We start from the raw sequence: 23260 nt of genomic DNA, 5'->3' as shown, positions 1-23260 counted from the left end.
CGGTGCTTGATTTGGCCTGCTCAGTTACCCTCACCCAATGAGAGAACAAGCATATTCTTATGCCGTTTGGAGTAATGTTACTCAGATCCTGAGAAGCACAAAATGCAACCAACTTCTAAGACTGAACTTGAGAACTACAGAGGTATAGAAAAATATCTCTGTGTATTTCTTTGAAAAACTGAAAGCAAGTCTCCTGAAAAAAGCTGGGAAGCTGTAATAAAGACAAAGTGTAGACATAATAAATGTTTAGTTGTTCTGTGTTGCTCTTGTGTAATTTTCTGCTTTTTTCCTGAAAAAATATTAGAATTATTAAATTCTGTAGTTTGAAGTGTTTTAATAACAAAATTGCTTGTAATATTATAAAATACATGTGTCAGAACTTGATATAAAACCTGTCTACTTTCCTTATTTGTATATCATTTTGACTTTTTGACCCTTGGCCCACCACAAAGATTGCGCTTTGACCCCCAAGACAAAAGTTTGGGCACATTGATCACTTTTTTTCTTTTCATGGTGGACAGTAGTCGTTATAATAATAAAATAGTGATTGCAGTCAGTACTAAACTGTGAATTGGACTGATAGCAGCAGTTAGACCCACTCCCTCTGTCATAAAGTCAGTTGCTGTGATTGCTGTTTGTGTCTCCCACAGCTCGAGTCGGAATACCAAAAAATCCCAGGAACCCAGACCGTCAATGTCGTCTTCATTAAGTAAAGTTGATTAGTAACTCTTTTTATATTGCTTATTTTGATGACTACAACTTCTGTCTTGACTGACTTCTCTTTATCTCGTCAAAGGAAAATTGGTAGCAATGTGTTTGTGGAGCTGGATGTGGGCTCAGACGACAACAATAACGAGGCACAGATCCGAGACGTTATTTACTCCGTGGTTAGCGAAGGAAGCATCGCCTCCTACGTAACCTCTGTCCAGGGCTTCCAGTTCAGACGCCTCGGAGAACGTAAGTACAGCATACAGTGGCAAAAGCCCACGTTTCTGCAATTATAGGCTGTCCACAACATCATCATCTACAAGAGAATCCCATAAGCGAAGATGCTCCTGATCAGTGTTCCTTATGTCTAATTTAAAGATGCTTCCTTTTTTTTCTTTGCCAACATGTGATTCTTCATTTGAAGGCATTGATGATAAGCTAATGAGTTAAATCAGGTTTGTTGAGCAGGAAAATCACCTGTCCATCTAGAACTCAGAGTATGGGGACATTTAACTTCACAGTGTTTTTAGTGAGTTAGTATGTTTTCTTTGTCACTTTGCAATAACTTAAGGTGACACTGTGGCCAAAATAATTAGAAAAAAGAATTGTAAACATGCTTATTTGCCTCCTGCAGTGGTGCACTGTTCTCCAAAGTGACCTTTTTTCCAGTTTTAAGACTAGAAAGCCCCCCTTCTGATAATGTACCTTGGTGCTGGGAGGAGGTTTTGAAAAACTACAACTGCTTTTTATGTCACTTGGTAAATGCAGAAGGAAAACATAGCTAATGTTAATGCTAGGAAGCTGAATATTTTGTTGCTACTGTATTATTGTAGCAGCTTTCTTTAAATCATCATTGAAATGGAGTGAATGGAGAACTCAAACAACAGAAATATCTCATTAGTTCAAATGGACAACAAGCTAAAAGATAAAGGTAGCCAGTTAGCTGTCTACCTATCTAGATACCAAACCTCAGTGTTTGGCTGATTTTCTCTTCTATCTGAGTAAAGATAGGATAACCGTTTAGTTCATTTGGTTCGATGACCTTACACTAATGCCAGTTTGGTTGTGTTTGTTAGCATATAGATCGGTGGCTGGGCTAGCAGTTGAGTTTTCCAATGATTGTATGATGTATTTCTATAATGGATGCTGGGTAATGAAGTGAGAGAACATTGAAAACATGAAAACAATAAATTGTGAATTCTGTTAAACTGATGAGGCTGAGGAATCTAACGCTTATGCTAATGAGGAGAAACGTATTAAGCTAGGCTGGGATGCCTCGTTAACAGATTAATTATCTGCTTAGATTTTGTCATCTTGACAAAACTGAAAGAACAGCTGCCAAATAGCTACCTTGGGAATAACCCAAGCAAAAGCCATATATTTCTGGCTAGTTATGATGTCATTACTCATCAGCAGACAAACCTTTCAGGTGTTTAACCTCTTTCCGCAGTGGCCAATCCACCGGTGGATTGGTGGAATTGATATGAAAATGTTTAATGAATAAAATTAAATGAAACGATCTTTCTGTATGTCAAAAAATTGTGCACAACTGCCAAAAATAAAAAATAGCATTTAAGCACAATAAAACACTTTTATAAATGTTAAGTTTGCTCCCCTTAAAACAAGCAGAAATGCCATTTTATGGCTACTGTGAAAAAGGGTTAAACCAACTTTGGGTTCAATAGGTTGGAAAGGAAAACTCTTCATACCAAGAATTTATGATGAACGCACTTGAAGTATCAGCTCAAAGCTGTTTCATGTTAGCCAGACCCAACAAACCTAGATATTTTTCACGTATGTGAGACATAACAGTGAAAATCAAACAATACTCTTTCTTTATGAAAGAAGCCCAAGTGTCCCCAAACCTTTGATGAGCAGTGTACATTTGATGCAGTCACAGTGGTCTTTCTGAGGTCATGCAGAGAGTGTTATGGATCATTTCTGTGTCTGGTTTATAGCTGAAATCCCCCCCACGCACCGGCCAGGTTTGTACTGTGCCATGCTTGCTGCATGGAGCCTGTGGAGTGCAGTCGTTCTCACTTCTCAGAACCTTTGCAAGGACACCTCAGAGAATGTGATGGATTTGACAACCTTCTCATGCATGTTTGCACCCACATATCTTAACTGTTGTTGGATGAGAAGACTGAGATGCTTTGCATGCTTGGCTTCATGGCCAGTGATGCCGAATCCCATGAATGCAGCTCTCCTGTAGTGTTCTGAAGTGTGATCATGATAGACTGTATCTTAAGTAGATAGCAAAGCATGTCAAATTGCTTTCTCCCTGATGACTGTGATCCATGTAGCTGTGTGGGATTGTATTGTTCCTCTTGTATGATCTGCTAGAAAGAGACTGCATGTCTTGCGGCAAAGGTCAGAGTGCTTTCCTGGAAATGAGAGAGAAAACTAAGTTGTTTTCAATTGTATGGAAGGGTTATCTGCTTCATATCATAAAGCTAGAGATAAAGTGCCTTTTCTCCGCAGTTGGAGGTGGGTAGTGAAGCCTAAACTCATACATAAGTAATATATTATAATTACATGTAGACAATGACGTAATGACTCAAGTAGAAGGAAAAGTATTAGGACGAGTGGAAAAGTAGCACGTCAGAAAACTCCCTCTAGAACTGAGGAACATCTTAGCTTATCAGGCGTCTATCAGCATTGGAACTGAAGTTTTTTTAGATGCTATGATTCTCTTTTCATGGTCGTTTTGGGCTACAATAAACCACTGAAGCTCAAAGATGTGAGGTATGACCAGCAGCAAAGCAACTCAGGTGCTGAACCAGAACAACAGATCAAACCCATGAAGGGAATTAGGAACTCAGCGAGGAAGTTTACATGTACAAAATTATCTGATAACCACTGAAAATCAGATTTTGGCAATAATTCATTCAACACATTTACAAGCACTTCAGTAATCTGATAATGAGAAAGCTCCGGGTCTATATGAGTCACTCGGTAATCAGATCTCCTCCTAAAGATGCAACACGCACCTCCGCTGTTGCTTAGCAGTTTGCAAATAAACTCACCAGAGAAGCACAGCATATGATTATTAAGCTTCTTTTCCTTTTTAAAACGGAATTCCAAGTCAGAATTGTTCACTGTGGTGTTGATAGGAACGAGACGTCTGAAGTGTTTAATGCTCCTAAAAGTTGCATCACTGAACATTATTACACAAAATGGTTATGGATACATTGCCTGATGCATGAGACTTTGCTTTACAATATGATATAAGAAAATAAGTTTTGATATAAGGTTTTGGTATAAAACATTTTTTAAAATGCATCCAAAATAACCAGAGAAAACGTAGTTTGTAAGATTTATCACCATTCTGTTTTATATTAATATAACTGTTATATCTCTGCCGTGAGAGCGAAACATCATATGTCCATTTGTCGTTTTTGTTTGTTTTTGACGTAGTTTGAAAAAGCCTGTTGCCTTTTATAGTGTGTACGTTTCACGATGACTGGACCAAAAGAAACAGCCCAAAACTGCTTGGAAAAACTGGTTCCATTCAGTTAGATTAAAAGGAAAGTAGTTTTTTCCTTCTCCTGTAAAGTTATCATTTTGGAGATATGAGGTTTTGTTCCGACAGCAGTGATGTACTTTATATACTTCTAAAAAGAGATGGGTAGGTGGTTTGAAACAGTACCCCTGGTTCCTATCACCACCATGGTAAACAAAACAGAGCTGGTTAATTTCTCTTCAGTGAACTATTTCACATCAAACCACTCCAAACAACTTTGTGTACATCTCAACCATATTGTTATGCAGAAGTTTTGAAAAATCGGTAGGTTTTTTCTTTTAACATGGAGTCCTTTTTTTTACTTTTATATGGTTCCAAATTGCACATAATGTGGTCATTTATCACCATTTCATGTTTTAGCGCTAAAAAAAAAGAATTTAGTGTTTACTGTTGCTACTGGGAGATTTTCACCATCTGCACAAATGTAGGGAAAAAAAATCAGATAAATGGTATACATTTATGTTACACAGCTTACTGAGCTAAAATCCAACTTTCTTTATTAAATTTCTTGAAATTTTACTGCTGGTTTAGTCCAGTGTAAGAAAGTGTGCTGTTTATATGACCAGTTGAATAATGGAATAACTGCCAAAATCAGATAATGATCATATTATTGGTGTGAAAAACTAAAATAGGACTGAGTAAAACGTAAATTACTTCACACATATGCTTGAGTAGGAGTAAAATATTATAAATTGAATGTACAAACCTATCAAATTTTTACATACGTGACCTGAACTTGTAGCTACCCACCTCTGTCCACGGTACGTTTCACCTGAAACTGGTTCTCAGTGTTTGGAAATCTCCTAAAGTTTGCCATATCTGACTGTTTGCTTTGTGAGCATGATGCTCTGCTGCTGGATTACTTAATGAGTCTTTTTCCACTCACGTTCACTTTCTCCAACCCTGTTAGAGCCGGGAACTTTGCAGTCCTGTTTGGCGGATGAGTTCGCCTGTAATAACGGAATGTGTATCACTCTGGACAAGGTCTGTGACAAGAGAGCCGACTGTTTGGACATGAGCGATGAGGAAAACTGTGGTGAGTAGGAACACACTGTTTGGATTTTCTCCACTCAACTGTAAACTTCAAGGCCTGTATTTAGTTCATCACTCGCATAACCACATAACCAACATGTTAGCTCACAAAAATTCATAGAAGTTACCACCAAAAAATTCACAAGACTTGTACATAAATAATACTGAGCACTTATTGCAGTTTATTTGGATAGCAGAAAACGCATAACGGGTGATGATGAAAAGTTGTTTTATTGCAAAAACAATAGAATTTTGCAAACTCTTACAGGTCACATAAACGCACTCAACCAGTCACCTTTGTCTCTTTCTTTGATGTAGTCTTGTGAGGCCAGACATGGTCTTGTATGAGAGTATACATCAGAGGGCAAACTTTTGGTGCTGGACTACAGTGAAATCTGCTGCAAACAAGGCCTTCTCTAAACCCTGGTCCCAAACTCCTCTCAGCCATACTTTTTAAACATCCACAGTACAATCAATAACACAAACAAAACAAGACAGCGAGCAAAGTGATGAGTTTCCCTGGCAAGAGTATCAATAACAATTTTTATTTAATTTTCAATTATGAAAAAGAGGAAAAAGAGAAAACAACAACAAAATAAATAAATAAAAAAATAAATAAAAAATAAATAAAAAAATAAAAGGAAAACAAAACTCAAAATAAAAACCAAAAACAGAGGAGGGTAAGAAACTACAGAACCACCCCTCTAACCCATCCCACTAACAACAAGAGACAGCTTGCTAGACATAATGGTGGACATTCTAGACATTCCATTCAAAAACAAACACGTATAAATAAACGTAGCCATCCGTCTTCATAACATTGTCAAGTACAACATCTCGGCCAAACCTGAGCACATTCAACAATTTCACATATTTGATGTGGAAGACTGGAACGGAATGGAGACCAGGTGCGCTCCAATTCTGTATTATTACCTTTAATTCTAGCATATAAGCGCTCAAAGGGAAGAATTTTCATAATTTCATTATGCCAAAGGTTAATAGTGGGTGGCCTGTCATCCATCCACTTAATTAAGATATATTTACGAGCAATGAACAATAATTTGTAAGTGAGCTGGATCTGACAAGATGCAAGCTTAGTCTCATCCTTAACCATTCCAAGCACAAAAAACCAAGGGTCGCTCTCTATGTTGCAACTGAATATCCTTTCAAGCTTTAATTTGATCCTATTCCAGAAGGAGGCCTGGCAAGAGTTTTTAATGTTTGTTTATTGCACATGTAATGTGTTCTCCACATATGTAACGCACCTCTACATGCTTTGAGTCTTTGGTGCAACTTTTTAGCCATGCTAACTTACGTTACATTAATGGGTTAGGGACAGGCTTGTTGACAGTGTTGACAAGTACCATTACCCCCTGCCTTTACAAGGCATTGGATGAGTTGACAATCCCACCTGCTCTTAACTCAGTATTTCTCATGGCTGTCCTTAGATTGTTATGAGATCACATCTGGTCCCTGCAAGACTAGCATTGGCGTTCCAGTTGAGATAACAGATCGGTTTTGTCCCTGTCATCTCCAAAACAGCTCAAATGGCTTTATAGACATCCGAGCTATGCGTTAAACTTATATGTTCACTTAAAGTTTCAGCTCCTGGGTGGAGATGCTACTTTAGCTTTTCCAAAATAGAATCTTTTTTCCCAATGCGAGGCGACCTGCCCAGAAAAACATGGAAACATGTATCTAGTGTTTGGTGAGAAACGATAAATAATTCTGCATGTAATTTTCTCAGTGGAGGAGGAAGAAAAACATGGAAATGTCCGATCATAGACAGCAATAAAATCGCTGTTGAGCACCTGTAAATATGTAAATTACCCCAGGAAGTGTAAATTTAATCCCATTCAAATAGGGCTTTTTGCTCAAAGTCATTTTGTGACAAAAACATGACAAAAAAAAAACTGCAATCTGTCCATTTTTTATGGAAAAAAGTCATTTCCATTGTTGGCCACTGTTAAGCAGCCAAATTCCTTTAATTACAAAAGGGAATAACGTAATTGCCACAGCATAATCTCCGATTTGTTATGGTTTCTTTTATCACCAGCTACTGATGCCCCTATTACTACAATTACTCCTGTGGTCAAAACACCGCCAGGCCCTGTCCCCTGTCTTGCTGACCAGGCCATGTGCCAGAGCGGGGAGTGCATATCCCGGGACTACCTGTGTGATGGAGAGAGAGACTGCAGAGATGGCAGCGATGAACTGAAGTGTGGTAAGAGCCCAGTGGAGCATAGTCAACAGGTATCCTCACAGTGAACGAGGGTACCGTTCGTATATCAGCTCAGATATTGTGAGTATTTATCTTATTCCTCAGGAACTCCTTCCCCCTGCGAGCCCAATGAGTTTAAGTGCCGGAACGGCCGCTGCGCCTTGAAACTCTGGCGCTGTGATGGAGACAACGACTGCCAAGACAACTCTGACGAGATAGATTGCCGTGAGTTTGACTGCCTTTTCTCTTTTTTGCTGTACCGCTAAGTGAGCCGGCCTCTGAGAGTCACTGACTGACTGATTGGCTGACTGACACTTATTCTTGAAATGCTCTTAATATCATGTTTTATGAATCTGGCCCTCTGTTTCTGTTTGTTTTTGTCTCTGTGATGTCCTTCTACAGCTTTGACCAGTAAGATTTGGCAGTCTTGGTTATTGTACACAGATAAGCCAATACATTTTGACCACTCACAGATGAAGCAAATAACGTTGAAATACCTCTGAACAATGAAGCATGTCAAAGTCTGGGATATGTTTGACGGTAAGCGAATGGTCAGTTCTCGTAGTCAACATGCTAGATGCAAGAGAAATGGGCAGGTGTGAAGACCTGAGCAACTTTGAGAAGGGCCAAATCCTTATGGCCTGATGACTGGGTTGGAGCATCTCTGAAATGGCAAGGCTTGTGGGGTGCTTGCGGTCAGCGGTGGTGAGTACCTACTGATAATTGTCCATGGAAGAATAAACCACAAACTGGCAACAGGGTGTTGGGCGCCCAAGGTTCATCAGTGCGCAAGGGCAACAAAGTCTATCCCGTCTGGTCTGAACCAATAGAAGAACTACAAAAATATTGTCAGGCTGGTTTAGCACAACTCACAGTGCATCTCAACCTGCTTATGGGTCTGTGGCTATCAGAGTGCTCGTGCTAACCCCTGTCCATCATTGAAAGCACCTACAATGTGTTGAGACTGAACCTTGGAGCAACGGAAGAAAGTCTCCTGTTCTGCGAGTCCCATTGTCTTTTACATCTCATGGACGGCTGGGTACATATGCGCCATTAACCTGGAAAAGTGATGGCACCTGGATGCGCTGTGTGAAGAAGACAAGCCAGTGGAGGGAGTGTGATGTTCTGGGCAATATTCTGCTGGGAAACCTGGGTCCAGGCAGTCATGTAGACGTCAGTGGTTCCCTCATGGCAGCGGACTCTTTCAGCAGGAGAATGCACCATGCCACACCGCACTCATTATTTAGGCGTGGTTTGAGGAGCATGACGAAGAGTTCAGGGTGTTGCCCTGGCCTCCAAATTCCCCAGATCTAAATCCAGTCAAGCGTCTGTGGGATGTGCTGGAACAAGAAGTTCGAATCCGTAGCGGGTCCACCTTGTAACTTAAAGGACTTAAAGGTTCTGCTGCTAACGTCTTGGTGCCAGATATTGCAAGGCACCTTCCGAGGTCTAGTAGAGTCCATGCCTCGGTGGGTCAGAGGAGGGCCAACAGCATATTGAGCATATTGGTCGTAATGTTTTGGCTGATCTGTGTATTTGTTGATATGTAGTAAAGCTTCTTTATCTGTTTGTAGCTGCTAAAAGGCCCGGAGACGCGTGTGCTCCAGAGCAGTTTGTGTGTCTGAGTGACCGCGCCTGCATTCCTGCCAGCTACCAGTGCGACGAGGAGCCCGACTGTGCTGACCGCTCGGACGAGTACGGCTGTGGTAAGGCACTGGCCTAAGGTCACCACTTACCAGTAGATGTTGTAGTCGTTGTTGACTGCAGATGCCTCTTTTTCTTATTCTATCTATTCTTTTCTCTTCCTTTCTATGCTTATTAAATTACCTTTCTCATATGAACAGTCCACAGTTTAATCTTTTGTTCTCAGTCTTTTTCAACTACAAACATCTCCCTTATTAAATTTCCGCTTCTCTGTTATCCCAACTTATTCAGCTTCTATCTGCTGGCTGTTTCTAGTGCTGCTTGGCTGATCTCACTGAATGAGTTAACCGAATATATCTCTGTCACACACCACCAGTTAGGGATCAGGAGGAGCTCTTAGTGTGTACAGGCCTTTGAGTTTGTGTGTGGATGTGTGTGGGAGGGAGAGTGAGAGAGTGTCTATTTGTGGTCGTGAGTGTCTTGGACAGCTGCACATGGGAGGAAAAAGAATTGATTGTTGTTTTCTTCTCATTATCTTTAAGCCCCTCCCACTGTGACCAGCCCCCCAGAAGAGTCTGTTACGGCAGTGCGGGGGCAGACGGTGACCTTCACTTGTACAGCTGTTGGCGTGCCCACCCCCATCATTACTTGGAGGCTTAATTGGGGACACATTCCAGTCAGTAGCAGGTACGCTGTTAGATGACCTTGCCCTGTCTGACCCACATGGAGGACAGAACGGCTTTCTAGTTCTGTTTGACTTCATTGTGCTATACAGTACCAGTCTACCTTTCAGACATGACTGATTGAATGATCTAAGGCAGGGGTGTGCAACCTGAACTGAACATAAGGACAAAATAATATACAAGTATATTATATAGGTGGGTTTTAAAACTTTTTACATGTAATTTTTTACATGACATTACCCTGTATTTTATTACTAGAATACTTCAAAAATAACTAATTAAGTAATTGAGGAAGTTATACAGTACCGTGTCAAAGTCAGAGATCACCCTTCATTTATTTTATTTCTAGTCAGAATGGCTTATAAGTTGTTCATTTTTCAGAGTTTTCAGAAAAAAGCAGAAAACATTTGTTTGACTGAAAAGTACACAGGAGCTTCTGCAACAAAATGTTGTTTTTTTAGTATTTAGTGTGTCCTATATTTGCCTTTATCACAGTTTCCATTCTTTTCAGAAGACTTGCTTTCAGTTTTTCAAAGAAATCTGCAGGGATATTTTTCCACACCTCCAAAGTTCAGTCTTAGAAGTTGGCTGCATTTTCTATTTCTTTCCATTTAAGTAATCCTGTCATACAGTGGGTGGGGTAACTCGGGCCTGTTTACATCTTGCATTAACATGTGTTTTTGGTGATCGGAGCATGTTCAGATCAGACTGTATCTGTATACAGTTACATGAGCAGAAGCGCCTCTACTGACTATAAGGTGAGAACAAACAACGAAATAAAAGATGGAGGATCAAGAAAGCTGAAGTTAGCCCCAAACCAGCAGCCTTCATGCACTCCAGGCCAGCCTTGTCCACTCGTATTGTAACAGAGAAAACAGTACACAAAAATAAAATGGAAACAATGTATGCGCTGATGTGCTTTTTACACAAGAAAGGTACAATTGGATCTCATCACACATTTTAGTGGAAAGTGTAAATGGAATCCGGCCAAAGTTTGTCCAGATATGATCTGGACATGTGTTAAGGCAAGCTGTAAACAAGCTATTTCTGGCAGGCCAAATCAAGCGCCCTCATGGGCCGACTTTGCTTGCAGACCCCGCTTTGTGCAGCCCTGATATAAAGGCTTATGCTTAAATGATTTAAACTTCAAGATTGGTTTCTTTGTTGACTCTCTAAGTGAAAAACATTAACACATTCTACAGAGAACACACCTTTACACATCTTAAAGCACATACTATTTATTTACTGACATAAAATAAACATAAAATGTGGCAAAAAGTTATTGCACTTTTTATATTCTATTTTTTCAGCAAATAAACTAAAATTGTGCACTAAAATATACAGAAAAATGTAATACTAATACTACTACTACTGATAATAATAATAATGATAACTTTAAGAATAAATTAATAGTCTAAGAGAGATTTTGTATGTGCACTTATTTATATTAGAATTTTTTTTAAAGCAAAAATTTGTTCATTTGAGGGAGAAGTTAATGAACTCTGCATGTGAATTTTTTGCTGAACTGTTTCTTTAAACGTTACACGACTTTTGTTACACAACGTTGCTCTGATGGCCCTTTGCGCACCTCTCTGTATGAGTAAATAAAAACAATGCCACGTGGGTCTAATTGAAATCTGGAGAGAACGCTTGCCATTTGGAATGGTGTAACTGAGCCATCTGTACAATTGGATCCAGACAGTGAAGGTTTTTTGGCAGGAGTGCTCTGGAGTTGTCCCATCACTTCATCCCACAAAAGGAAATGCTCTTGGGCTGCTGCTTTGGGCTGATTATTTATTAACAGCCCTGCCTGATTTGTTCTTTACAATGTCCTCACCTTGTTTATAATAACTCAAAACCTTAAGGATTTCTGACACACTCCTAACCTCCATTCGCAGCTCTTTATTTTCCACATTCCATGTCTGTGTCGCGTGATTGAAAAATGCAGAGAGGAAAAAATCCTTCAGTGTTTCTGCTCTTCTGCAATCCAAATGAACATTTCAATGGTTTAATCGATTTAAAAACAATGAGAAATGGCAGTTTTATTCCAGAAAAGATGTGCTTGGAGAAACTGAGCCATGCGAGCAGATCTAAAACAGTGCCTCTCTCTTGTAGGATCTCGATGACCAGCGAGAAAGGCCAGGGGACGCTGACCATCCGGGATGTGAAGGAGGGAGATCAGGGGGCATACACCTGTGAAGCCATCAACGCTAAAGGCCTGGTGTTTGCGATTCCAGACGGAGTCTTGACCCTTTCTCGTGTTCCAAGTACGCTACCACAATCCAACTCTTACATTACACTAACGACTTCACTCTCTAAAATACAGAATCCACACATTTGACAGAATTTCCATGCTTGCTTTAGTGAGTTATGACTGAGAATTATTTTATTTAATATTTCAGCATGCTTTTGTTACTGCCGGTATGATTTCTAAGCATTAAGATTGAGGATTCAGGATTGGTGGAAGAAACATCATTAACCTTCTATATGCACTCATAGCAGAAAAGACCTGAAGGCCTTTATAAAGAAGGTTAAAGAGCAAAGTGGGACTTGAGCTCATTATGAAGAAGATGAAACATGACAACATGAACAACCATTAACTTTACCATTTATGGAGAAGATGTGGAAAGTATTGACAGCTTTTGCCTACTTGGATCGATTATTAATGCACTCGAAATACGACACAGATCGGCACTTGGCAGAACACAGATGAAGGAGCTTGAGAAGATCTTCAAAAACAATGATTTGCCTCCACAAACAAAGATTAGAAACGTCCAGGCTGTGGTCTTCTCTGTGGTTCTTTGTGTATGTAAACACTGGACAGTAAACAAAAGAGACTGGAAAATTGTTGATGCTTTTGAACTTCAGAGCTGGCAAAGACTTTTGAGAGTATCTTGGATGGCAACGAAGACAAAGAAATAGATCCTCAACCAAAACAAGCCTCCCCTCTCACTCGAAGCCAGGATAACCAATCTTATTTTGAACATATCTTCTCAGAAGAACCAATTAATTGGAAAAGACTATTATGCTTACAACAGTTGAAGGTAAAAGAGGAAGAGGATGACTAGCTTCAAGATGGATGGATACCCAAACAGAAGACAGCATATTCTGGATGAAACGCTGTCCATATGATGGCCAGGAGTCACAACTGACGTGACGGCATTTCATAAAAATAATCTAGTTATTTGTTAGAATGTCCTTCCATTTTGTGTTGTAGGTACAACAAGCAGTATCTGGTTGACCGATAGCTGACCATGCTTTATGTTTTGTCCTGTGGTGTGACCGTGTCTGTGCTTTGTTGCTAGGTAACTGTCCTGAGGGACACTTTAACATCGGAGGCCGCTGTCTGCCCTGCTTCTGCTTCGGCATCACCAAGAACTGCCAGAGCACCGGCCGCTACCGCAACCAGATATCACTGCGCTTCAGAGAGGAGGACGACTTTAAAGGTACCACACAGCTACTGAAGTTACTGCAGTTAGGCCTAAAACTAATGATTAGCTCTGAAATCTTTTAATTTATTGAGCAAAATTCAATTAATCCACTAGTTTAACCATTATGCCTTCTTTAGTTTCTGTTTTGCTGTTGCCGTCATTTAAAATTCGCCCCCTAGAGGTCCTGCAGTGTAATGCAGTCTGTCATATTACACCGACCAGCCCCTTCATTCAGTACATCTCCTTCCATCTACTCTCATTGTCTATTTTATCTGGTCCAGTTACCATATAAGTACAATTACAAACTGTAGTCCATCTGTTTCTCTGCATACTTTGTTAGCCCTTTTTCACCCTGTTCCTCAACAATCAGGACCCTCACAGGACCACCAGAGAGCAAGTATTATTGGGTGGTGTTCATTCTCAGCACTGCACTGACACTGACATGGTGGTTGTGTGTTAGTGTGTGTTGCGCTGGTACGAGTGGATCAGGCACCTCAGTGCAACTGCTGGACTGAGAATAGTCCACAAATCGAAAATATCCAGCCAACAGCGTCCTGTGGGCAGCGTCCTGTGACCACTGATAAGGGACTAGAGGATGACTGTGCAGCAACAGATGAGCTACTGTCTCTGACTTTACATCTACAAGGCGGACCCACAAGGTAGTTGTGTCTAATAGAGTGGACAGTGGGTGGACACCTTCAGGCAAACCGCTGTGTCTGATCCACTCATACCAGTGCAACACACTAACACACCACCACCACGTCAGTGTCACTGCAGTGCTGAGAATGATCCACTACCCAAATAATACCTGTTCTGCGGGGGTCTTGAACGTTGAAGAACAGGGTGAAAGGGGGCTAACAGAGTATGCAGAGAAACACATGGACTACAGTCTGTAATTGTAGAACTACAAAGTGCTCCCATATGCTAAGTTGATAAAATTGACACTCTCTCTTTCAGGAGTGAATGTCTCTTTCCCAACACGACCAGGCACTCCCCCTCCGCTCACTTCCACTCAGCTGTTTATTAACCCGGAGGAGGAGGAGTTTCAGCTGGTTGACCTGTCCCGACGCTTCCTGGACCTGGATTCTTACTGGACTCTGCCACGTCAGTTTCTGGGCAGCAAGGTGCTTTTTCTGACCCATTTCTACATGTAGAAAGTTAATAAAATTACAGATGTGTACACGACCTTATATCAGCTACTTATGAGACGTTATATAAGCTTGTATTAATAAATAAATGATCGCTGGCAAAACCTTTAAATCAAAGTCGTAACTTTAGTACCAAGTTGAAACCTGTAACAGGAAAGTAATATTGGAATATTTCTGTAGTTGTAATTAATAAAGCTGTCAGTCTGTCTATTTAGCAGTTGGTTAATATGTCACAAATATTTTGCTCCATGTAAACGTCAGCAGCTTTAAGGAAGTGAAAAATGAAAAAAAAAAATGTAACAGCCACAAGAAGTTTGTTCATGTTCCTTATGTTCCTGTATGTCGGCCAGGTGGACTCGTATGGTGGCTATCTGAGGTATAAGGTGAGCTACTCGCTGCAGAGAGACGGCTCAGAGCCGGTGGATAAGCCAGACGTCATTCTGAAGGGAAACGGTCAGAGACTGATCTACCACCGCAGCCGTCCCACCTCACCCAACATTAAAAATGAGAGAGAGATCAGGTTTACTGAGGTCAGTTACTTCTCACAGACAGAAAGTGAGTTATTCATAAGTATGGATTTTACTAAATCCTTTCCAGATGTTGGTCTTTGCAAGAAGATCACATCTAACTTCACAAAATGAATTACAGACACTTATAAATGCAGTAGTAAATATGATTTGACTTCTTAAACAGCTATGCACAAAAAGTGTGTGTGTGTTTGTGTGTGTGTGTGTGTGTGTGCGTGTGTGTGTAAAACAAACACTTCATTCTACAGTTTGTGCAATATTAAATAACAATTATTTATTGAAGTTATTCCAAAATTTTTAACAGTCATGTAATCTCAAATTCTACCACAATCTGATTACATTACTTTCGTTTCAGAAGTATTATTAAAAATAAAAGAAAACTTATATGTGAATTTACCAATGTGACTACAAGAAATATTTACAATGTAATAAATAGTAGGTTGAAATAATAACACTGTAAAATCTGTGCACTAAAATACTTCTGTCTGATTGATGGATTGGTGCAATATTCCGGCTTTTGATCTCATGTTTGAACCCTGTCCCGTTGTAGGAGAACTGGCAGCACTCGTCCGGGCAGCCAGTGAGCCGTGAAGACCTCCTGATGACCCTTGGCAACCTGGAGAGCATCGGCATCCGCACCGTCTACGACAACCGCATGGCCAGCGTGGGTCTGAGTGACATCGTCATGGATACCACCAGTGTGGAGTTCAGCCTGCAGGGCCAGCCTAAAAATGTAGAGGAGTGCAGGTCAGATTAATCACACAGCTGCACTCTGCACTCCACTCGTTTTCCTGTGTACTTTGATCTGAAAGGTCAACATGTGTACGCAGCTTCATAATATATGCTTCATAATATGTGGCTTGTCATGTGGGACAGCCCCAACACATACCCCCCCCTTTTTTTAATATTCATATTTTCTTGCTGTTACTTTTCCTTTAAGTACGAATGCTTGTGGTGGTTTTATGAACAGCTGTTTACTAATACTTGAGGGGTGCATCATTCAGCTTCATGTTCATCTAAGTTTTTATCTTCCTTGGTATGAAGAGCAGGTTTTGCCTAAATAATGATTTTTTTTTGCCAAACTGTTAAAACTAGGGCTGTTAAAGTTAAAGAGAATGCCCCAGACCATTTAGCTCATCTGGAAAGTGCCCTTAGCTGCAAGGGAAGGTCCCTGCACGGGGGTACTGCAACTGCAGTGTCACCACAGCGGGCCAGCCTAAGAAGGCTTGTAGAACAGAAGGTCCTTTGCCGTGAAGGGCTAGTGTTGCTCATGGGTCCAGGCAGGCCTATGGTGCAGTGCAGCATCTACTACGCAGCCAGCCCAGGCAGCCTCATAGCTACTATACAGCATCAAACAAGTGGCTAGCCAAAGCAGCCTTGTAGCTGTGTTGCAGCGTCACTCAAGCAGTCCGTGCAGCCTCATTACTGCGGTGCAGCTGGTTAAAGAGGACTTTGTCAGATCCTTAGAATGGATCGAGATGCTTGGTTCAATAGGGTTGAATATACTGCTGACATTGCTGTATATCATACATCCCTGCTGTTGTAAGAAAACTCTGTATATCTGCAAGAGTTGCTTTATAGGAGAAGAATGTACAAGAAAAAGTTTGTATACATTGAATAAATAATGATTTCTTGTGGCAGCAACAATGTAGAACAAATGTGAATTCTTGTTTTTAGCTGTTAAAGCCTGCAAGGACACTGACTAAAGTTAATGCAGGTGTGTAATTTTTCTCGTAGGTGCCCGCCGGGTTACTCTGGCCTGTCCTGTGAGACGTGCTCCTCCGGGTTTGAGCGGGTGCCTGGTGGCCGCTACCTCGGCACCTGCGCTGGCTGTAACTGCCATGGCCACGCCAGTGCCTGCGATCCTGTCAGCGGACACTGCCTGGTAAGAGTTATCTCTGTTTAGTGGGAGACGAAGCTCATTCATATGCAACTGACAATTCAGCACATCGTTCCAGCTCAAGAGGCACATCAGTAGTGTACACTCTCAAGTGGCAGTGCTCTCTCTCTGTTTCTCACTGTCTCTCTCAGAGTTGTCAGCACAACACGGAAGGACCCCAGTGTGAAAAGTGCCGGCCCGGCTATTTCGGTGACCCTAGCCGGGGACGGCCTGATGACTGTAAGCCCTGCCCCTGTCCCTACACTGAGACTTCTCGCAGGTAAGAGCTTATTCTCTCGTCCCACTCTCACGCACATTCCTGCTTTCAAAATCAGGAGTACATCTGTATACAAAAGTTTAGGCACCTTTCGCCACAAATGCCATAATTTCTTTTTTTTCTATTTTCTAAACTAATCTGTCCATTGATGTTTGCAGAAAATGTTATTTTTAAAAATAGTGTGCTTGAGACTTGAGTCACACTTGAGTCAGCAACTCTAACTCAAGTCACACTTAAGTCTCATGTTGACTGACTTGTGACTACTGTGACTCGCTCTTAGCTGACTGTCGACTGGACTCTGACTCTCTCTTAACTGACTGTTGACTGGACTCTGATTTGCCCTTGACTGACTTGTGGCTTGACTCAGACTCTCTCTTAATTGACTCGTGACTTGACCCTGCCTTTCTCTTAATTAACTCGCGACTCGACTCTGGCTCTGACTTAACTGACTTATGACTCGACTCTGGCTCTCTCATAGCTGTCTTGCGACTTGGCTGTAGCTCTCTCTTAATTAACTCAATTCTGACTCACCCTCAACTGACTCACGCCTCTGACTCACTCTTAACTGACTAGCGACTCCACTCTGAATCGCTCTCAACTGACTTATGACTCAACTCTGATTAGCCCTTAACTGACTCGTGGCTTGACTCAGAATCTCTCTTAATTGGGTGAGTTGACTCACACTTAACTGACTTGAGACTCGACTCTGACTCACCCTTTGCCGACTGACAATTTTTGACTCGCCCTTTACTGACTTGTGACTCTCTTAACTGACTCGCAACTTGACCTGCACTCTAGATTTAAGACTTTAAGCCTAAGAAAAACGGTTTAAGTTAAGACCAGCAACTTTAATTGCCTGTCAGTTTTGCTACAGTCATGCACAGTGATTACTGCAATGCTGTTCCCATGCAGCTCACAGCAGCATCAGGTTCAGTCTGGCCTAAAATAACGAGCCATTACAGAAAACTCATAGTCTGAATGACAGAAGTGCTACACAAAGCAAGTGCAGTGTTCAGAGGAAAGAGGCACAACAGCTTAAAACTGTTAGCTAGCGTGTAGTTTGGATAGCAAGAATTCTAGCTAGCATAAGCTAATTGAGCTAAAGGTCTAGTAAAGAATTACTAGCTTTTGGATTAGCTATTGCACTAGCTAGCATACTTGCGGAACAAACTACAGACTGACCAGCAGTTTAAAGGTGTTTTACTACAGTTACTGTATGCAGCGCTTCAGTTCTGTCATTCAGAGTGAAGGTCTTTCTGCAAGTAAGGCTCATTATAGTCTTCAACCTCGATAGGTGTCTGGTAGGGTTTACTGCAGTGCCTGCAGCTGATAATGAGACTAAAATTCTCCACTAAAGACTCAAGACTTTACTGAGATTCACATGAAACTTGAACATCTTAGTTAGAAACACCTACAATGTCCTACTTCCTGGCCACTGTAGCAGAAATACTAAAAAACAATATAAGTATACAGTTACTGACTGTTTTCATGCACAGTCTTTCAGCCTCCCTCTCCCCCTTTTGTCATTGATCAGTTTTAGACCACAAGACTGCTGTTGACAAGATATTATGTCACTGCTAATTTGGGAGACGTCCACCACCTAAAAATATCCAGCAAAGGGCAGCTCTGTGTTCAGAAACTGACCACTGATTAAGGGGCTAACACAAACTGTTCATGGCAACAGATGAACTATAGTCTCTAAATGTACAACAAGGAGGAATATAATGTGTTTCAAATAAAGTAAGTGTAATTATACTAGACATAGTTGGTAATAACAATGTGATAAACATGCTCAAAACCCATGTGTGCGCAGATTTTCAGATACCTGCTTCCTGGATGTGGATGGCCAGGCCACATGTGACGCCTGCATACCAGGCTACACGGGCCGGCGCTGCGAGAGGTAAGGCTTTCAACCTGTTCTGACTTTTCCTCCTTTAACCTTTCAAAGTTTCCAATTATGTTGCATAATTACACAGTTAAATACATGTTACGATTTGCATCCTGGGTCAGCAGCACATCTAACATTTTCTGTTTTGATGTAAAAAAAGCAAAAAAAAACAGACCAAAACATACGAAGGATTTCTGATTCAACAGCAACTGTTCATTAGCATGTCTATGAGCTAAGTTGGAAATAATTAATATTAAAAAATTACAGCATTCTTCTGATATTGCTGCCAATAGCTGTGTCTTCTAAAGATAGTCATTTATCAAGCAATTAATGTATGTTTTGTTCCAATCGTAGGTGTGCACCTGGGTATGTGGGCAACCCTCTGCAGCCCAACGGCAAATGTGTTCCAACCGGTGAGCCTCTCTCTTTGATCTGGTAAAACAGTGATTTACAGGCGACTAAGTGAAGATGATAGCAAGATTTATGGCATGCTAGCATCTTCTCTGAGGTCTTAGAATCACAAGAGATCCCACACTTTCTACTGCATCTGCAAATGCCAGCTATTTGCTCCCACATATGACGAGTTCAAAGCACTCCAGATGTGCGACACTTCTGGACCAAATGTTGTTTTTGACCTTTTTTTACAGAGAACCAGATATGCGACAACAGAGGAACGATCAGTTCCAGCAGCAGGCTGTGCAACTGCAAGGTAGCTTTTAATAATTGAATTGTTGTCAGTAATATTGCTCTCTTGTGAACTGAATTAGCACATTCAGCATATGTAACAGTGTGAACACCCCAGGTCAAGGACATGTTTTGTTGATGTCCTATGTGAAAATAAGTTAACACATCCTCTACAGGGAACAAACTTAGATATGACATTTTTCAGGAAATTTTAGTGCACAATTTGTATCTATTTGCTGAGTTTAACATAATGGGGGGAGAGCATAAATATATAAAGTGACATCACCTTTGCACAGGCCTCATTTTATGTTTTTGTGTATCAAAATGTGCAGAAGTGTGTTCTCTGTATTGGCTGTGTTTACTTATTTTCACTTGTTTATAATTCAACTACAGGTCCTATTTATTCACAAATGTAGGCCTGCCGACTATTCACCTGTACATAGTATTCACCTTACATCTATTTGTCTATCAGTGTCTGAGGAATTTAAATGATCATGTTTTCATTTGTCGCATTGGTATTTCTCTATTTAACATTCTGAAGCTTTGTCATTTTTTAAGCAATAAAAATTGTAGCCTAATATAAAATTCATCAGCAAAGGCCTTTAGATCAACATTTATAGGTAATATATGGAAAATGTTAAGAATACTTATACAAACTGCACTACTTTCCACATAGCAGTTGAAGCTAAAGGAGCAAAAATGTCTCAGAAAGAAATGACATGAGAGCTTTTAAAATGATCCTACATTGAGAAAAATGCTCAGTGCAAAATTTGTGATAAGGTAGGCTCTTACACCATGGAGGTATGACGTGTTGGGTGAATTATCTCAAAAGGTTGGTATCATGGAATACTACATTTCTCTCGCTTTTTGAAGTAAAGGAGTTTGAAGTAGTTTGTAGACATTGTCAAAGTTTGTTCAAATTTACTGTTCCTAACCCAGACCATACAGTCCATATATGGAAACGATACTGCAAAAACTGGTCATAGTTAATTCAGGTTTCAGCATCTAGAAAGCATCTGCAGTGGACCATCAAAATACAGTGTTTCCCTTATATCCACCTACAGTAGTTTAGGTCCACCCATTCATAATGAAGTTCTAGGAAGCGCCACACCTCCGAGTGCTTTTTAAATGACACACAATACAAGTCAGCCAATCCATACAGAGCTTGTGCATCTTATATCTATTTGTCTAATTTGTCTTAAAGGCACAGTTACAAAAACAGCCCATTTTATTCTAGGGGTTAAGGAGAGGTTGGAAAATGAAAATGTAAAAATGAATTATGACCATTTCTGGCATAAAACCACACAAATGTCATAAGTGGACTTGAAAAAATGAAAATGCAAGTGTACGATATGGGCCGTTTAATAATGTTAGTGTAGAGATTGTAAGCCAAGCATTGACACATCAGCGTCAGGTCAGCTTCGCGTAAGGGAAGTGCAAACCGCCCTGCCTCCAAACCATACTGTCTCTGACTCAGCTCCGTCAGGTAACCCCTTCAGGCAAATATCGGCTCTTTTCTCCTTTTCTTTTCTAATTAAATAGTTTTAAAGTTTTAAGCTTGACAGCAGATCTGTGTATTGTGACAAAATCACTATCAAGTTTTTACCATCGTTTCAGAGAAGAATCTCCTCCACACACTGTTAGTACAGCGCAGGAGCTGCTCTGAATCTAGAACACCAACAAAGTCGTCAAATCTCAGTAAAATATTATTTTAAACATAGTTTAGAATGCTAGAAGTAGCGGGAGCATGTGACTTGACTGGAGTTAACACACACAAGTGGGGAAAAAAATAGGTGATAGGTCGGAAGGGCTTGTGTCTAACATTGATGTGAAAACATTGATTAAAGTAGAAGCGTATCTGTCACCTCAGACGGATGACTAAAAACACTTCAAATGTTATTGATTTTAAGAGTTATTTCTCATTCGGAATTATCAAAGAGCATTTCGAAGTGTGCAAATTGCTGTTCAAGCCAGCCCTGTTTTTCGACACCTAGAAAAAATTGTTTTTATATCTGTACTTACTGAATGAAGATTCTCATTCTGAACTCTAATACCTCTGCTCTAATATGTAACTGATATTTTCTTTTTGCTATATTTTTGCTGTGTAGGCTAACGTGGCTGGAGCTTTGTGTGATGAGTGTAAGCCAGGCTCCTTCCACCTGACTGCTGGCAACCCAGATGGCTGTCTGCAGTGCTTCTGCATGGGGGTCACCAAACAGTGTGCCAGCTCTACCTGGACCAGAGACCAGGTTAACCACCTTCCATCTGCAGAACCTCAGATCAGTGACACACTGTAGAGCAGGAATTCAGGGTTTATGAAGCTAATTGGTTCAATTTAAAGTAATAGTTTGAAGAAAGAATAAAAATGACACAGTTTGGCTGTAGTTGATCAGCCAAGATATGTAGGCCAATGTAGCTAACAAGTAAAGGAATCTACTACCACCAATTATCAACGACGTTTAGCAACCACAGGAACCATAGAGTTTAAATGTAAATAGATAGACTTACTTATGTGGTTTCTGACACTGTATGACATGAAGTTATCTGTAAAAGTACACATGTATGTTGCATAGATAAAAGCAGTAGTAGTGGCCACTTAGCCTGAATTTTTGTCCATTTTTGCGCAATGGAAATTGGTGGGGTATACAGTTCCATTACTTGCTAACTACGTTAGCCTCGTTGGTTCAGAGCAAAAACCTCAGACATGAAATAGATCTTGTTTTTGATGAATTACATTTAGGATGATTGGTTTAAATTTGATTTTTCGTGAAAGTGTTGCTATGTAAGGCAGCCGACGTACCTGACTTTAATTCAGTATCATCAATTTCACAGAAATGGTACAGTGTGAAGGTCATTAGAATATGGCCAAAGTCAAAAACTGAACCTAGATCTTAGCCTAAGCAGCGGTTAAATACATCTGTTTTGAACATGTCTACAGGTACGAGGTGGCGTCAATGGGCAGCTATTTACTCTCGCCAATGGAGCTAACACACGCACCATCACTGAGGGCATCGGCCAGAAAGGAAGCACAGAAATTGTCTTCCGCTCTTTCAACAGCATCCCCAGCGATATCTACTACTGGGTCCTGCCTGAGAGCTTCCGAGGAGACAAAGTGAGTCTGTTTGGATTCTGATAAATGGCAGCTTTGAAATAGGGCTGCACAATATGGATGTAAAATGCAGTGCTTGATAAAGCTTTTGGATATCAAACAAAATTACAAAAAGTACCATTCACTATTGTGCAAAGGAAAGAAATGAAATACTCATAGCTACTTAGAACTGCGGGTACATTTTTGTGCAGTGTAAGGCTGAACAAGGCCACAGTGTCACTGATGCAAAGCACTGCTCTTAAAAAGGATGAAAAGCTGTTGGGCTGCTAATGGTGCCCCCTTATGGAGAATTTGTAGCCTGCTAAATGTGAGTGAGTTCCATGAGATGCTTCGGTGTAAAAGCAGTCAGGATTCCCTGAACAGCTACTTCTTTTTGTATTTGCAGTCAGGCTAAATGAATAAATATGCATTTTTTTGTTTTTTAGTATAGGCTTACAAAAATCAATAAATATTTAATGCCTTTAAAAGCTCCTTGAGATGATGCAGGTTTGTTGTGACAGTACACA

The 23260-nt window shown here is 40.6% G+C and overlaps 1 protein-coding gene across 1 annotated transcript in view; it reads left to right on the top strand.

Annotated features, from left to right (window-relative positions):
• The window catches only part of hspg2 (heparan sulfate proteoglycan 2), a 185127-nt gene that overhangs the window by 69687 nt on the left and 92180 nt on the right, over window positions 1-23260 (top strand). The window contains exons 5-24 of the mRNA XM_036591441.1: window positions 651-709; window positions 797-957; window positions 2667-2693; window positions 5142-5267; window positions 7320-7487; window positions 7590-7709; window positions 9059-9190; window positions 9671-9815; window positions 11927-12078; window positions 13117-13257; window positions 14200-14366; window positions 14741-14920; window positions 15468-15664; window positions 16655-16802; window positions 16949-17076; window positions 18887-18973; window positions 19316-19374; window positions 19609-19670; window positions 21754-21894; window positions 22584-22757. Coding sequence (XP_036447334.1) covers window positions 651-709; window positions 797-957; window positions 2667-2693; window positions 5142-5267; window positions 7320-7487; window positions 7590-7709; window positions 9059-9190; window positions 9671-9815; window positions 11927-12078; window positions 13117-13257; window positions 14200-14366; window positions 14741-14920; window positions 15468-15664; window positions 16655-16802; window positions 16949-17076; window positions 18887-18973; window positions 19316-19374; window positions 19609-19670; window positions 21754-21894; window positions 22584-22757 — 2574 coding nt within the window. The remainder of the gene's footprint in view (window positions 1-650; window positions 710-796; window positions 958-2666; window positions 2694-5141; window positions 5268-7319; window positions 7488-7589; window positions 7710-9058; window positions 9191-9670; window positions 9816-11926; window positions 12079-13116; window positions 13258-14199; window positions 14367-14740; window positions 14921-15467; window positions 15665-16654; window positions 16803-16948; window positions 17077-18886; window positions 18974-19315; window positions 19375-19608; window positions 19671-21753; window positions 21895-22583; window positions 22758-23260) is intronic.

Source organism: Colossoma macropomum, unplaced genomic scaffold, assembly GCF_904425465.1.
Source record: "Colossoma macropomum unplaced genomic scaffold, Colossoma_macropomum, whole genome shotgun sequence".
NCBI lineage: Eukaryota > Metazoa > Chordata > Actinopteri > Characiformes > Serrasalmidae > Colossoma > Colossoma macropomum.
This window is presented reverse-complemented; position numbering and strand designations above follow the sequence as displayed.